This window comes from Coptis chinensis, chromosome 4 (genome assembly GCF_015680905.1).
Source record: "Coptis chinensis isolate HL-2020 chromosome 4, ASM1568090v1, whole genome shotgun sequence".
Classification (NCBI taxonomy): domain Eukaryota; kingdom Viridiplantae; phylum Streptophyta; class Magnoliopsida; order Ranunculales; family Ranunculaceae; genus Coptis; species Coptis chinensis.
In genome coordinates, this window is record NC_141459.1 from 9501693 (window position 1) to 9519945 (window position 18253).

General features: G+C 35.2%; 2 protein-coding genes across 2 annotated transcripts; one reads left to right on the forward strand and one right to left on the reverse strand.

The window, feature by feature from the left end:
- Window positions 1–308: 308 nt before the first annotated feature.
- On the forward strand, window positions 309–8138 carry LOC147501735 (KH domain-containing protein HEN4-like). The gene is made up of 8 exons (XM_086606742.1): window positions 309–1116; window positions 2274–2951; window positions 3061–3330; window positions 3517–3622; window positions 3657–3847; window positions 3927–4009; window positions 7119–7230; window positions 7643–8138. The coding sequence occupies exons 1-8, from the start codon at window positions 445–447 to the stop codon at window positions 7778–7780; spliced, it is 2250 nt and encodes a 749-aa protein (XP_086462868.1). The 5' UTR covers window positions 309–444; the 3' UTR covers window positions 7781–8138.
- A 342-nt stretch (window positions 8139–8480) lies between these two features.
- On the reverse strand, window positions 8481–9227 carry LOC147501736 (costars family protein). Its single transcript, XM_086606741.1, has 2 exons — window positions 9068–9227; window positions 8481–8885 (listed from the first exon to the last, which is right to left on the reverse strand). Exons 1-2 carry the CDS (start codon window positions 9146–9148, stop codon window positions 8688–8690), a joined length of 279 nt encoding a protein of 92 aa, XP_086462867.1. The 5' UTR covers window positions 9149–9227; the 3' UTR covers window positions 8481–8687.
- Window positions 9228–18253: the final 9026 nt, after the last annotated feature.

An 18253-nucleotide genomic window follows, 5' to 3' on the forward strand; every position in this document is an offset into this window, starting at 1 on the left:
ATTGTATTGAAAGTATATATATTTATTATCCAACATCTCAAGAATGGAGTTAGTTTTTGAAGAGATGGGTTTTTTTGCCGGTTTGGGTGAGTTAAAAGTGAGTTAGGGAATCGGGAAATGAAGCGATGGAGGAGAGAGAGTAGGGAGTGAGGAAGTTTGTAGATATTCTCATTTTGCTGTTGGTAGTAGAGAAAGTGAGGGCCCAATTATCCTTGGCCAGCCCAATTAGGAAAGTCAAAATCTCAAAGATATAGAGAGATAGGGTGGTCATAAGTCAAAAAGTCATAATCCCGACCTGTACTTGTGAATCCCCAGAAAAAAGAAAAGAAATCCATCCATCTATCTCCCTTCTTGTTTGAATCTCACGTTAGCAAATCGAACCCAAACATAATAATAATAATAGCAATAGACTCAAAACTCAACTCACTGAAAGAGACCATAATAATGGATGGATCGTTTATCTCTCCACCAGCAAAGAGACAATACCACAATCTCTCCACAACAATGCAAGAATTAAACAACAACCCACACCCAACTTCAAACGGAACAACCACTTCCTCAAAACGCCGTAACAACAGTAACACTAATTCTAATTCGAGGAACCCACTAACCACACCCCACGGACACACCGCCCTACGTCTACTCTGCCACGTCTCAAAAATAGGTGGTGTTATAGGCAAATCAGGCAGTGTAGTTAAACTCTTCCGTCAAGAAACCGGTGCCAAAATCCGTATTGAAGAGCCCGTTAACGCTTGCGACGAGAGAATTATACTTGTCGTTGCGCAGGAGAATCCCAAAAAGATTATTACTTTGAAAGGATTGAATGATGAGGAGGATGAGAGTGGGGATGAGTATGAAGTTTCGCCAGCTCAGGAAGCGTTTTTGAGAGTGTTTGAGAGGATATTGGATGTGGAAGCCGAGAGCGAAGGGATATTTCCACCCCCGGGTGGTAATGTGTCATGTAGAATGCTTGCGGTCACTAGTCAGATTGGTGGAGTAATGGGGAAAGGTGGGAAGAATATTGAGAAAGTTAGGAAAGAGAGTGGGGCGAAAATTAGAGTTATGCCTTCTGATCAACGTCCGGCTTGTGCTTCTTCTGGTGATGAAGTTATACAAGTAAGCATTTTATATTTATTGTTTTCAATGGTTTAATGTGTGTTTTTATATTGTTCGTATGTAGGTAGTATAAATTCATAGCCTCATAGGTATTGCTTCAGAATGTAGTGAGCATTTTGTTGTAAGCTTGAGAAAGATGCAGTAAGTTTATGGGATTGTCAATACTTGGGTGGTTTTGAGTTTGGGCCATGCTTGATATGAAAGATAATTGTAGTAAATTTGTTGTTAGTCATCTATGTAACTAGATGCAGTGGGGGGTGATTGTGTCTTTATTTTTAAGGTGTCACATGAACAACATTTGTCCAATGACTGCTCTACAATGAGGCATGAGCTTGGATAGAGTTTACTATGGTGCATTAGGCTAGTTAATCTGACTTACATTAACTTTCCTATGCGGAAGAAGAGGTGGAGAAGAGTTTGTAAACTTTGTTTGTGATCCGTATGAGACCTAAGTACATATAGTAGTAGTCCTAGGTTATGTTGACAGTCTTTTTTTTTTCTCCTTTTGTCAATTTATACTTACAGAGAAAGAGGTGCAGTGTCAAAGTTTAGGAATTAATATCTCTATTAGCTGCATGAAAGCTCCTTTGAAGAATGATGTTCTGTGATGTTGTAATTGTTCAGTTTAGATATACTCTTTAAAGGAATTTTCAATTTTAGGGTAATAACGTTGAAGCAAGAATCAATTTTGGTGTTAATAGTAATATTGTCAAGTAAAAAAATAGGATTGGATATTATCATGTTAATATATAGTTGTACACAAACAATAACATATTCTTCATTTGGAGTAAGATTCTCGAGTTTTTGACGATTTCTCTTAGTCTGTTATATTATGGTAAGTTTAGGTACTTGGTTGTATTACACATGTTCATGGAAGTTATTATATTCCTTGGTGTTTTGGGTAAGAACCTTAAATAGTGTTTTAACATGTTTTTAAATATATGCCTTGGAAGAAGGTTATACGACCAAAACCTCAAGAAAATATTGTGAATTTTTTATAATGGTGTGAAAAGTGCTTTACATCATTACCCTCTTTTAGTTACCAAAAAAATATGTATACAAAATGATGTGATATTGTGCTATTGAAATCTGCAATCAAGCACTTTCTGTATACATTCTCCTCCTCTCCAGTTGAAAAGTGCTTGATATTGTGCCAGATACTGGGTGATGTCTTCGCTGTAAAGAAAGCACTTATTGCAATCTCCCGCCGTCTCCAAGATAATCCGCCAACTGAAAAGGCACAGGCAGCTGGAAGCAGACCTGTTGGGACTTTACATGGGGCTTTTCCTGAAGCATATGCGGAGCTCCCACATCGAAGTTCTTTAATACAACCAACCATTGGGACTTTACAAGGGACATTTCCTGAAGTATATGGAGAGCTCCCACATCGAAGTTCCTTGGTACAATCGACCATTGGGGCTGTACAAGGGACTTTTTCTGAAGTATATGGAGAGCTCCCACATCGAAGTTCCTTGGTACAACCGACCATTGGGACTGTCCAAGGGACTTTTCCTGAAGTATATGGAGAGCTCCCACATCGAAGTTCCTTGGTACAACCAACCATCGGCAGTTCTCTTGATTATCCTTCAAGGGGTGATTATACTTCAAGAAATCGCCCGTTGCCAACAGAGGTAGATAGGATCTCTGCATTAGACGCACAGAGGCAACAAGAAATTGTGTTCAAATTACTATGCTCCAACGACAGTGTTGGAGGTGTTATTGGCAAGGGAGGGGCCATTGTCAGGGCACTGCAAGATGAAACAGGTGCTACTATTAGTGTTGGATCATCTGTTTCAGAGGCAGATGAGCGTGTTGTTACTGTTTCTGCTAAGGAGGTTTGCCCCAGCCTTTTGTTTTTGTTCTATTAACCTCATGTTCCATGTTTAAACGATGGTATTGGTATTTTGTCGTGTTCTGATTTGGTTTTGGTTTCTTCTCGAGTAGAATCCAGAATCACGGTACTCTCCAGCACAAAATGCTGTTGTACGTGTGTTTACTAGGTCTGTGGAGGTTGGCATTGAGAAGGGGCAAGATGCAAGCAAGGGTGCATCTGTTTCTGCACGTCTCCTAGTACCACCTAACCAAGTCGGTTGCTTGATGGGCAAAGGAGGCACAATAATTCAAGAAATGAGGAAGTTAACTAATACTGCTATAAGGATAATAGGAGGTGATAAGGTGTCAAAGTCTAACTCAGAGAATGATCAAGTGGTCCAGGTATGAGAGTGTTTATTTTGTTGTAGTGAAGTATGAACACTCAATTAATGACACCGGTAGATTGTAAGATTTCATTTTAATGTTTTATATTTTGATATTAGCAGTTCAGATAAGTTTGGGTTGGGAAACTTTGAAAACCTGAGAAATGCTAGTTCTTTCTAATCAGAAGAGATCTGTTTATTACAGATAGTTGGTGATTTAAGAAATGTTCAGAATGCTGTGTTTCACGTCACTGGTAGACTAAGGGATAACCTATTTCCCAATAAAACGATGAATGGTGCTGGTGCTGGTGCTGGTACTGGTACTGGTGCTGGTGCTGGGGATCTATTCATCCTCTACCATTCATGAAAGCAGTCCCTATGGAAGATTGCGGGAGCAAACATCTCCAGCATTGTACCCATCTCTAGGCCTTCATCGTAATATAGATAGGCAGACTATGCTAGCACATGGTATTGATCACCTCGGACTTTCCCACAGTTTAGATCACTCTCGTTCTCCACAGCTATGGACATCACAGGTACTTTTCTTTGTGGCTAACTACAAGCCTCATGATTTGTGATTTTTATCCCATTTTTTAATGGTGATATCTTTTGCAGACAATAGGTGGAGGTAATTCAAGAGGCATGACAGACTCTGGAAGAGGATTGACATCCCTCAGGGGAAGTTTGGATTTCGGCAGGTTAGTGCCCTGTAATCCTGAATGAAGAATTTGCCTCCCCCTCCCTTTTTCTTTCTTTTTCTTATTCTTCCTATTTTTCTTAACTGAAACCACTATTGAGTTCAGTAGTATAAATGAAAGTCTGGTACCTATGGGCCATCTGCTGTTCAGTTCCTGTTACCTTGTGTTTATCTCTGTAGTGTTTCAGACAACAAACTGTATATGATCCTCCAATTTTTTCAGTAGTGGTGGAAATCCTAATCCTGTTACCCACTTTCTCCCTCTTCAAAATTTGCTCTGATGGTGAACGTTTATTTGGAAGATATCGCTCATGTTATGGAAGAATTTTGGGTCACTTGAGACAGTAGATGAATTCCTATCATTTCTCATACATATGAGGGTGTGACTGGCTGTCAAACAAGAATATCTGAGTCTCCTTGAACATCTAGTTTGGCTGGAACTTAGAAGGGAATTTCTCTATTTTGTATATGTTTCTGCAGAGTTGGCATTTTGCCATCTTTTTGGACACATATGAAGAGTTGGCAACCTATGATGGTAGTACTAGTGAAGTGCAAGGCAATGGGGGCATGATTGGAGAAGAAGGGGGAGGGGAGGGGGTGGAGGCTAGGAAGCACGGATACGGATACGGAAGACACGACATTTTTCAAAAATATAGGATACGGATACGTCATGGATACGTTTGAATAATATATAAGTCATGGATACGTTTGAATAATATATATATATATATATTTCACCAAATTCAAATTAAAATGGCAATTCTACTTCATAAAATGACCAATTCAAACACATTAAGCAGCAACTTTGTATAAGTGTATAACACTGCAAGCAAATGTCAACAAAAAAGTTCAAAACAATACAATGGATTTGTCAGTCAAGTTGTCCAACTTCAACTAAGTCATTTTCTACATCTTAATTCACTTCATCTTTATTCTTTGCATCTCTTCTTATCTTGGATTTTATTTCACTTTTTTTTTTTTTTTTGTTGAAGTTCCAAAAAAATTTGTGAGATTACTATTGCCATCTATTCATTTACCAACTTATCCCCCGTATCCCCCGTGAAGTGGAAAATAAAAATTAATTAAAAATCAGATAATCCAAATTGGTATTGGTGACTGACAGTCGGATACGGATACTTCACCCATATAGAAGTATCCGTGCTTCATAGGGTGGAGGAAGGAAAGAAGAGGAAGAAGAGAGGGGAAGACAGAAGGACGGAGATAATTTTTAGCTTACCTTGGGGCTTATATTTCCCTCAGCTCGTAGATGAAACAAGCTAATTCAAAAGTTAATTGCATAGCCAATTAATTAGAAGGTTGATTCCACTGAGTTCGTTCATGGAAGCTGAGAGGTAATGCCATCTATTCATTTACCAACTTAAGTACGTAAGAAGTAGATAGCTCACAAGCATAGGCAATAGAATGGTGTTGGTGACTGACAGAAGGGCAGAGCAGCAGACAGACATAGATACAGGAAGGGAAGTAGAGTCCAGTCCCTTGCCGCAAGCTCTGATGATCAAACTTATGGAAGTATGGTGAAGTGGTTATGGCAAACCTTTTCCGTGGTAACCTAGTTTCAGGAACACCCTCCTTCCTTTGCCAGCGCAACGACCTAAGCAGTTGAGTCCGGATATTCAGTTGTTCGACCAGCCCCACCTACCTCTCTTTCCCATCCGTTTATGCTGATCCCACTTCCTTCCAGGGAGGCCGTTGATCTTATATCTTTTTTCAACCGATACATCTTTAGGCGTTCTCTTGGCACAGGAGGATAACGAGGGGCATGAACGTCCCATAAATTACCTTAGTAGGATTATGTTGCCGACAGAACAACAATATTCAAAGGTTGAGAAGGTGTGTTTGCAACTCAGAAATTGATACATTATATGTTTGTTGGGGAATACAATTCATCTGCTGACAAAGGCCGATCCGTTGAAGTCTCTCTTATCACAGGATTCACAGCCATAGTTATCTGGGAGAACCGCTCGATGGCTTCTTAAACTATCGGAGTTTGAGATTGTATGTCTACCCCAACGAGCTATTAAGGGGCAAGCCATTGCTGATTGGTTAGCAGACAACCCCGTCAATGATCCTGTTGTCATCTCTGATGACCTTCCTGATGAAGAAGTTTTTTCTGCCCAACATCATAGATCTTTGACATTTTTTTTCGATGGAGCTTCCGCTGCTGGTGGCAGTGGAATTGGTTTCGTTTTTCTTTCTCCCGAGGGAGTAGAGACCAACAAACAATAAGACAATCGGGGAGGGCTAGGGTAGACCAGAGGCCCCTCTTCTTAGGGAAAGAATGGGGTGGGAGACAGATAAAAGAGTTGTAGGCTTTGCCATAGCATTATTCGTCTTCGAAGCTGTCTTATTCTAGCCATGGCTTTAATCGAGGGCTTTCCGTCTGCACAGTAAAGCTTGTGCATTTAGAAAGGTTTACTTCTGTAGGCGCCCAGTTTGGCTATGTATGTCGAAGCACACAAGCAACGAAGTCAGGTGGTGGTCTGTAGGTCGGTCTTATAGGATATCTAGCAATCCAACAACAACAACAACAGTAGAATATGAAGTATAACGGAGATGAGATTTACTATAACAATACGGTAATGTGATGAATGGAACAAACGTTTAGACTCTTTAAATGGAGATTTTAAAGTTTATTAGGTGCTCTGCTCTTCAAATTCAAATATCTTTGCAAATATATGCTTTTGCTTTACATTCCATATTTTAAGTGATCTGCAGGTTGTTGTTTCACATGTAATGTATATATAGTATATATGTATAATGCATCACACTAGGTGGTCAAATCCACTTCCTTCACTCTCTTATACAAACTGAACTTTGTTCAAGCTGATTATTTATCGTTGCTTGAAATCCTCCGTATTGGATTTTTTTTCCGCCTATGTTTCTGATTCCTCAATTTGGGGGAGTAGATAGAAGACAATTTGCTATAGACTATAGCCCTGTTATAAGACTCAAGTTTTTGGTTTTCTTTGTTTGATTGATCGGTTTTACTGCATTTCGGGTTGCCAAAACACAAAATGTAACCGGTTCTTTATGTTGATGTTTGGATTTTTTCACTCAAGGTCATCAGATATTTATGTTTTTTTCTCCAGTGGAGGCAAAACCGCTATCGTAACGAATACTACTGTGGAGATATTAGTTCCCGAACAAGTTTTAGGATCTGTCTATGGGGAAAATGGTACCAATCTGAACCGTCTAAGACAGGTGAGTGCTGCACAACTTTACCTTCCATTTATTCCTTTATAGTAGTTATCTTACCATTTACTATTCTAGCTTCTGGGTACGAAAACCATGTTGTAACCTACTGTACTTATTCGACTAATTAAAGTATTCCGTTTTATCGATAAAAAAAAATTAATTATCTTGCTATGTCCTATGGAGCTATTCCACTTTTATACGAATAGATGATAATTTATTACCATTAGCAATCATATTTGGTGAACAGAACCTTTAACAGAAAAGTTGTTTGCTGACCTTCGTAGCTTTATCGAATTTTACAATCACATATATCGAAAAGCTGGCCAAGTGGCCTTAAATGATATTGCATTCCAAATTCCTTTTTTATTTTCAGCATCTGCTTTTTTCTCATCCTTGTGGTTGGAACATTCTGTATCAGATTTCTGGTGCCAAAGTTTCAATCCATGATCCTCGTCCTGGAACAAGTGAGACAATTGTTGTCATATCTGGGACACCCGATCAGACTCAGGCTGCACAGAGCCTCCTCCAAGCGTTCATCTTGAGTGGACAATCATAACCTGACCATCCTTCCCTACTGTTATGACCATCTATAAGAGGGGAAGACTGCTCGTTTGCTTCAACTACCCTTCGATATCCAAGGAGGATTTTGTGAGACATGATCTGAGCCATGTAGTACCGATTACTGATTTTGACTGCAAAAGGATCATGCAGCTGATTTGTTTGAACTGATCAATGAGACATGGCAATTTTGTAACTATTTTACCAAGGTTTTAAGGAGCAGGTTTATTGGTTGGTGTATTTATAATATCAAGGGTTTAATTAATGGCATTCGGGGATGTAAATGTTGGGTTGCATTTGAAATTCCGTATTGCCAAGAGATTGGTGATTAATCTTAATGACTACATAAAACTAAATTGAGTTCTAATTTGGAACGAGCATCATTCCAAAAACAAGTGTTCCGGAAAGAGAAGTCAATTGCACATCTCTACAAGAGAACTTCAAAGCTAGTGTACACCAAGAGGTGATTTACTTCTTGGTTAGGGAAGATGTTTTATGTTTTATCAAAACAGTTTTTCTTTGAAGAGTTTTATGTTTGCTGATTATGGTCCTCAATTACGCAGGATTGATACTGAATGCTAAAACCGGCCAGTTTTTTCATGTATGGAAATTAACATCGTGCTTTTGCCTTCGATGCGGACAGCCAATAATCCATCTTACTGATTAAAAACAATAAACACTAACCACCAATCCACTAATCAAGTACATCACACTTTTGATTTGGCATTGAAAATGAAAACTAATATAGCACACTTCCAAATGAACAAGAGCTACTAAACATAAACACGGACTTAGCACAGGAACAAGTCCCTCAACCCCAATGGGACAATGTTTGCAAGAATGCATATTTGTTTTGGAAAAAACAAAGGACAATTAGACAAATAGAGCAAAAAATTGAAGAATCCTTAAACAATGGGGGAAGCCGTTGTAGCTGCAGCTGGTGACGGTTTCAAAATTATATCTACATTGTCATGAACTCCTTGAAGCAGTAGCTCACCATCATATGTTAGTATCTTTCGCTTCTTTGCTGCTCTCAGAGTCCCAACCAGAGCTTCAAATAAGTTTGCACACCTATCATCGTGAAAGAGCACACCGAATGTAACCTTCAAAGCAGACAAAAAAAAAACAATATTAAATATGTACCAATGCATCGGTAATAAGGTCTCGGATTAAAACAAAAAACATGTACTCCTCTTTGTATGCATCTATTGTAACGGATCGCAAGATCAGTTGTAACAGATCTACGACGAGATATTATGATGAGAGAGAAAGAGATCGAGAATACCTTGAAAGAACCATCTGGTTGTGTTTGACCAAGCCGTTTGATTTCTTCTATCAGACGTTCAACTTCTTCTTCTACATTCATTTTTGCCGATTTTTTTTCCCCTTATCACTTTCAGCAGTTTAATAGACAGATCTGAATCTCGTCCCGACAACCCTTTAATATTGGGACCAAAGTTCGGTTTTGTACGATACATTTGTATTTTGTCGGCATATTTGCTGTCTTAGTGAACTTCTATCTCGGATTTATTTTTCGTTAAATTGTTTAGGGCATTGTCGCCATACTTCTAGGCATTAGAAGGTTAATTATGGATAATATCAATAAATACTAGCTTTCCAACCCGTCTTACGAACGGATGCCGTTATATTAAATTATTCTAAAAAAAAATTGAACTATGTAGATAGATCCATTTATGAGATATAAATATTACATTGGTCACTCATCCAAATTTCTCGCACCATGAAAATCACACTCCATAAAATAATAATAATAATAATGCGACTTTTATAAAAACCCTTCGAGTTCTTTTTGTTTTTTAATAATAGAAGTTTGATAAAAATTTGTGAAAATGCCCAATGAGACAAAATTCATATTGAATATACTTGAATAGCAAGTCATTCCCAATTATATACTTGTGGAGACATTTCCACTACACATAAAACAACAATGTTTTGAGGTTAGTTCAATTCATTAGCATTTAATTTCTGATTTTCTGTTAAATATTTTTTTAGATCAGTTCATTGCATTTGTATATAGTTTTTGATTTTCTGTTAATTCATCTTTAAGGTTAGTTCAATGCAATTACATTCATTTTCTGATTTCCCGTTTTTCAATTTTTGTTAATTATTCTTTGAGGTTAGTTCCATGAATTTGCACTTAGTTTTGGATTGCGCGTTAATAACTCTATGAGATTAGATAAATGCATTTGCATCCAGTTGTAGGAACCGTTATTTCAGAATGACTATTTCTACAAACCGCGAACACCACGCGTAGAATCAATGGGTGTCCACGATTTGTGATTGAGAACATACCTTTTAGATCCGGTTTTGATAACTCTGAGAATCCAAGCTTTATGAATCCGAATCAACAATCAACCCCTTGATCTTCTGTTGTATTCCTTTAGAATAGATTGGACGTTATGTGGACAACGATCTACCAATCTCCTTCTTTCTCACAAAGCTAGATCCAATTTTAGATCTATCTTTCCTTGCATCTTTTTCTAATCTAGTGAATAGTGAATTTCGGCCAGAGAGAGAGTATTTTATTTATAGACTACAACTGGGACCATGAGGAGAAATTAGGGTTGGGCCTCCTGACGGGCTTGGGATTCACATGTTCGCCCAGAACACATGGCCCAAGTCCGTCAACAAATGACTTATTCCACTAAAGGCCATTGTTGCACTACCGCCCTAATCCCAAATTACGTGTCAGCGTTTATGGGCACCATATTATATGCTCGTTGATCTCCCCATGTTTAAGACATCGAATGTCCGTTGATTAAGTCAAGTTACTGACAACTACATTAATCAACTTCTTATGTCCTTGAGTAGTACCACTCAACCTCATTGTCATATCGGAATAAATCCACCTACAGGGTTTACATAACAATCTTTTTGAACTCCTCAAAGGGACATCACCAACCCGACTTCTTGCGGGACACGGATTCCTTCTATAATCAACAGCACACCTTACATACAATATCATTACCCAATCCATCGAGTTTGTTGATTCACAAATGAATCTCACTCATTGATGATTTAAAGCAATGTACAATGCATGTAAGTGCCTGTTATTATATCCGGATTAGGAGGACAAACATCCATAATAACAGAGGCGTTTGTTCTCTTACACAGTCAGTATAAAGAGAAACAACCTCACTTGGTCATGTTCAATACACACAAAGTGTACTAGTATAATCATATAGTCAAGATAGACTAATACCAGATTATATTACAACCGTACTAATGGTTTGTCCAAATCCATCTAGATTGTGAACAATTACTTATACTTCATAAGGTACTGATGATATGATCTTCTGTGTGTTCACACCATATCATCTACAACATAAAGTATTAGACACATGCATATAACTAATAACATATATAATATGCATAACATTTGCCCATATGATTCTAATTCAAAATATAAAGAATTAGAGTTAATACAAAAGTAATGTTTTTAGTATATAACCCTATTACCAGTTTCCTATTTCAAGTTAATTATCATTTGAGTTTAATTAGTTCAATGCATTTGCATCCAATTTTCGATTTCCGTTAATTATTTTTTAGGTTAGTTTAATGCATTTGCATCTAGTTTTCAATTTTCAGTTAATTATTATTTGACGTTAGTTTGATGCATTCGCATGCAGTTTTCAATTACACCTGAATGAATCTTTGAGATTAGTTCCATGCATTGGCATCCTATTTTCGATTTGTCGTTAATTATTCTTTGAGGTTAGTTCCATTCATTTGCATCCAACTTCTGATTTCCTATTAATTATTCTTTAAAGTTAGTTCCTTGCAGTTGCATCCATTTTTCAATTTTCCGTTAATTATTCTTTGAGGTTAGTTTGATGCAATTGCATCCACTTTTCGATTTTCTATTAATTTTTCTTTCGGGTTAGTTTGATGCAGTTTCATAGTTTCATGTTATTTCCGATTACCCGTTAATTATTCTTTGAGGTTAGTTTGATGCATTTGTATCTAGTTTCCGAGTTCCCGTTAATTATTCTTTGAGGTTTATTGAATGCATTTGCATCCAATTTCTGATTGTCTGTCAATTATTCTTTGAGATTAATTAGTTCAATGCACTTGTATCCAGTTCCTGGTTTCCCGTTAATTATTCTTTGAGGTTAGTTCATTGCAGTGTTACATCCAGTTTTCGATTCCCCGTTAATTATTCTATTAGGTTAATTCATTGCAGTGTTGCATCCAGTTTCCGATTTACCGTTAATTATTCTTTGAGGTTAGTTCATTACATTTGCATACAATTTTCAATTGTCATCCCACTAATTATTTTTTGGGATTTGCTCAATGCATTTGTATCAAGTTTCTTATTTCCCGTTAATTATTCTTTGAGGTTAGTTGATGCATTTGCATCCGGTTTCCGATTTCCCATTAATTATTCTTTGAGGTTAGTTAGCTGGATTTGCATCCAGTTTTCGATGTCGTGTTAATTATTCTTTGGTTCAGTGCAGTTGCATCCAGTTTATAATTTCCCATTAATTATTCTTTGAGGTTAGTTAAATTCATTTGGATCCAGTTTCCAATTTCACGTCAATTATTCTTTGAGGATAGTTTGATGCATTTGCATCCAATTTTTTATTTCTTGTTAATTATTTCTTTGAGGTTAGTTTATGCAGTTGCATCTAGTTATTTATTTTCCATTAATTATTCTTTGAGATTAGTTCAATGCATTTTTATCCAGTTTTTTATTTCTCGTTAACTTTTTTTTGGCGTTAGTTCAATACAGTTGCATCCAGTTTCCAATTTTCCACTAATTATTCTTTGAGGTTAGTTCGATGCATTTGCATCAAATATTCGATTTTCCGTTAATTATTTTTTTAGGTTAGTTCAATGCAATGTTGCATCCAATTTTCAATTTCCCGTTAACTATTCTTTAAAGTTTCTTCAATGCATTTGCATCAAGTTTCCGATTTCTCATTAATATTCTTTGACGTTGGCTGGTTCAATGCATTTGCATCCAATTTTCCGATTTTGCATTAATAACTCTTTGAGATTAGTTCAATGCATTTATATCTTGTTTCCTACTTTCAGTTACCCTTTAATTATTCTTTGAGGTTAGTTTATTGCAGTGTTGCATCCAGTCTCCGATTTTCCGTTAATTATTATTTGAGGTTAGTTCTATGCACTCACATCCATTTTCCGGTTACCCATTAATTTTTCTTTGAGGTTTGTTCAATGCAATGTTGCATCCATTTTCCTATTTCCCATTAATTATTTTGAGTTACTTCAATGCAGCGTTGCATCCATTTTCTGATTTCTTTTTAATTATTCTTTGAGATTAGTTCAATATTGTTACATCCAACTTGCGATTTCTCATTATATTATCCTATTTCCCGTTAATTATTTTTTAGGGTTGGTTCAATGCATTTGTGTCAAGTTTCTGATTTTCTAATAATTATCAAAGTTGGTGTGTAATACCAACTTCTATTTATCATTATGTACAGTCATCAAAGCAGATAATAAGAATGTTCATCGTTTGTTAATTAATGTTAGCACGTAAAGCGCATGAGCACTAATATGCTTATTGATTCAATGACCCTTTTTCCAAAAAAAAACTTAGGTACTCCTCTTCATGGTTTAATATGTGAAAACCATCAGAGACAAATGTGGAATGTGGTCCGTGATAGAAGACAAATAAATACTTAATTTACTAATAGTACAATTAAAAAAAAAATCACTCATAAAAACATGAAAATTTCAAAACAAACCTGTGATAAAAATTTCAATTTTGTTCTACGGAATAAATCTATTAATTAGAACCCCATCACAAATTAAAGTGAAGTAAAGCATAAGAAAGAGTCAAATTAACACTGAATCACAACATCACTCTATATTAACAAAAACAAAAAGTTGGATAAGTTGTCTTTAAATATATATATATGCTGCTCTGTAGAGTCTATCATCAATAACTCGGGCATAGTCAAGCAAGATTTCAATGATAGCAATGAATTTCCGTAGATGTAGATATGGATCAGGCATAATTTTCCGCTAGATAAGCATCAATGAGTCGTCCAACTTGCAGGACTGAGCCATGACTTGGAGAACTAATACCTTCAAATTCATACCCAAAATGTGATGATTTTTTAGATTCTTCATCATTGATTTGTTGCAAAAGAAACCAAGTGCTAAGAAATCCTTCTTTTTGTAATTGTAAGTGGGACGAAAGTAACAATGGAGTAGCTTAAGGCTAACAAAAATATAGTAAATCAACGTATGCGAAAGAAAATCAGCATTATATTAGATTAATAGCACACCTAAATCTAAGAACATACAAAATAATCAGGTTAGAAAATCAATCAAACGTACCCAACTGGGTCGAAAAATACAGTACCGACTGCTTTAACTTTAAGATACATTAAACATTAATTTGTGAACCGAAAAATCAGGAAAACCGACTCTCACAAAATTTAAGAAATATCAAGTATGAATTATGTTGTGTGCCTGAACTTCAATTTTAAGAAAATAAATCCATATGAGCATATTACTCAACTATTATGGTACATGATCATGAAACCTTTTGGTTTCAATTCCCTCAAATATCTATATTATCATGTAGGTTTACATCATTTTACTTTAAGTATGCATTTGAAGAATGGTAGTCTGAACGGCACAAATGTTCCAACATAGACATATGTACACAATAAAATTAGTGCAACCAAAAAATTTAGAAGTACAGTTTCAAGTTTTGAATATATAGTCCAACAACTTCACAAAACACAACCTAACTCAGTTATATCGTATTAGATTTGCAAGGTTTACTTATGATTATGATTATTATTATGATTATTATTATTATTATTATTATATATAACAAAACATACCCTAAAAAATAAGAAAACCTCATTTAGTCTACTAACTCACCTTATGTTGAAGAATCTCCTATTTGTGTTTCCATGTAAGAATCTCTTATTTCTGGCAGTGCCACTGACACTCCCTGATAAATTTATCTACTCCAAAATACCATCGGCATGCAAACTACTAACACACAAACCTTAAACATGTACAAAATAATTCATTCCCACTTAAGTACACTACTAACACCAAGAACCCCATTTAAAATTTAAACAACAACCATGAACTTATCAGATTATGCAAATATAACAAAATAACAACCATGAAAGTAAGTTTGGATTACTTCAACTTCTAAAGATATTATGGATAGAATCATTGATGTCTATCCATGCACGAATTGGTCTATAAATGCTCTTAGAAAATTAAGAGTGGAGAATAAAAAATAACAACCACATATTGAAACAAATAAAAACAATATAGAATATGGGGGGAAAACACTTGGTTATAAGATCCATCAATAAGTAACTACATTTACATCTTTAGGTTTAGGATGCACTGAAATCTTATTATTATGTCAAAAGAAGTTTATTCGTTAGCATGGATGGGGCATGCTAATAACTACAAAAAAGGAAATATAAGTTTTAAACACATTATATAAAATACAGCTAGTATATGAGGATTAGGTGAGTGAAAATAGTTACTTGAAAAAATTTATTGATCAAGAGGTCTGGGGCTCGAACCCCGCCAGCATCAAAGAGTTACTGATCTCATTTAAAACAGGCTTACCAATAAAAAAAAAAAATAATAAAAATAAAAATTGCTCATATGAAAGAGAAGTTCAAAGCTCCAAAACTATACATGTAAGGTTTAAAGCTTTAGATCCACTTACTAACGTTCTTATAGAACATACTAAAATATGTGGATAGTATATAGATAGTGACGACTAAAATAAATAACTTAACCTTCTCCCTATATGAGGAAGTAGACTGTGTTGATAAACAGTTAGGGTCGGTATATATATGTAAAGTGTATGGTTTGTCAATCTCGGAAGTCACAGTCAAATGTACTAATGTTATACCTGCATTACCTTCTCCCTTAACACTTCAAACTTTATGGTAAACACAAATCAAAAGAAAGAAGACTTTTGAAATCAGCACATACTGGGGAGGTAGAGAAAGAAGACTTGTAGAAAAATCAGTACAATAATTGTAAATTGAAGAACTCGAGAATATGGGATATTTAGACGTTCAAGAATTGGGACTTTTAGTTCTTATTTAGTTTTTTTTCTCAGTTTGTTTCTCTAAATTTTTATCAACAATTTTTTTCTCCTGATTTGAATAGAGTTTCTCCTGTAATCCTTATTATTATTTGTTTGGATGTGTATAGATTAGGAAACAGGAAACATAATTAATTAGGACTCTTGAAAAGAGATTTAATATATAAAGGAAACATAATTAATTGGGACTCTTACTTACTATTTTTTTTCTCTTGTTTTTTCATAATCCCCCTGCTTATGTGGACAACCCCAATGAGCTTGAAAAAGGACTGCTATTATATATATATATATATATATATATATATATATATATATATATATATATATATATATATATATATATATATATCGAGCAGGCTCCGTTTACCATACTTTTTATACCATAGTTTATACCATGCCCCACAACTTCACCTACAACGTGAATTATAATCTAATTTTTTTTGGATGTGTTCAACTAACCATGAAGATCACCTCTATAAAATTTCTACTCATTTGATAATGTTTAACTATGTCAAAAGATGATTGCAAAATTGAATAATATGAGCCGTTAAAAAAAATTCAAAGTTGACAATGATTTTTAACTAGGTTAGAGATTTCCAAATGAGATGATTTTTTGTGTAGATACTGTCTATGATTAGTAGATCATATCGACAAATTATTAGCCCTTAACTCATTTTGTAGGGGGTGTGGTATAAACTATGGTACAGAAAGTATGGTAAACGGAACCTGCTCGATATATATATATATATATATATATATATATATATATATATATATATATATATATATATACATGAATTATAATCTAATTTTTTTTGGATGTGTTCAACTAACCATGAAGATCACCTCTATAAAATTTCTACTCATTTGATAATGTTTAACTGTGTCAAAAGATGATTGCAAAATTGAATAATATGAGCCGTTAAAAAAAATTCAAAGTTGACAATGATTTTTAACTAGGTTAGAGATTTCCAAATGAGATGATTTTTTGTGTAGATACTGTCTATGATTAGTAGATCATATCGACAAATTATTAGCCCTTAACTCATTTTGTAGGGGGTGTGGTATAAACTATGGTACAGAAAGTATGGTAAACGGAACCTACTCGTATATATATATATATATATATATATATATATATATATATGAACTCCACCTTATAGTGACTCCAAAGGTATTCCACTCCTAAAAGCGCACTTATAAGATGAATTGATAGCTAATTTTTTGTGGAGATATACATCACATGATGGAGAACACCCCCACAAAAAATCAGCTCAATTAAATATGTTTAATTTTGTCAAAAGTTGTTATGAAGTTAAAAAGGTTTGGGCCGTTGGATAATTTTGTAACATTCTAAATAATTTTTGACAAGGTTGTACATCTTCGAATGAGTTGATTTTTTGTGAGGATGATCTTAATTGTATGGAGAACATCTCCACCAAAATTCAGCTTCTAATTCATTGTATTTAGTGGTGGAGTAACTTTGAAGTCACTTTAAGTGGAGTTCATATAACCACCCCATATATTGACTTAATACCTATCAGAAAAAATAGGCCTAATATGATTGGGATTAGGATTTGACTCAATGCACATTTGAACAATCTAGATAGTCAGGTTGGGACTAGGGCTGTCAGTGGGTTTTGATAACTCGATAACAGACCCGAACCAAATCGATAAAAAACGATTTGGGTTTTAATAATTTGGTTTGTCCTCCACCGACCGAATCGAACCGAACCAATAAGATATTGGTTTGGTTTTGGGTTTGTCCTCCACCGAACCGATATGAACCCGAACCGATAAGATGTCATTTTAGTAATATTTTATGAGTAATTTCGTATATGTTTATCAATTGTGTAGTTGAAATTAATTGATTTAATTTAGAATTTAATTGATTTTATAGTTTTCGGTTCGGTTTCGAGTTGCAATATATCATATCGGTTCGGTTCAATTTTGGGTTCCTAATTTTCTTATCGGATCGGTTCGGTTTCGGGTTCCTAATTTTCTTATCGGTTCGGATTCAAACTTTAAGAACCCACCCAAACCGATCCATTGACAACCCTAATTGGGACTTACCTCTTTTTGAATTCTTGTGAGGAAAGTAATATTGGCCCATCAACGTTGAATGCACCTAACATAAGATGCTCCAATAAACGGCTACACCAAATTACTCACTACACAAAAGAATATCCCTTGTAGTAGCATTTAAACCAAACTTTTATTTTGAACGATTAAAAAAACTCACATCCACATATCCGTTTATTTTATTTCAACCAATTTTTACAACTTTTGTGTTTTAATGGTTTTCAATAACCAAGTAAGGATGAAGCTTCAATATCTTTTTACAGTTTAATTTATTCAAGTTAGCAAAATAAAATT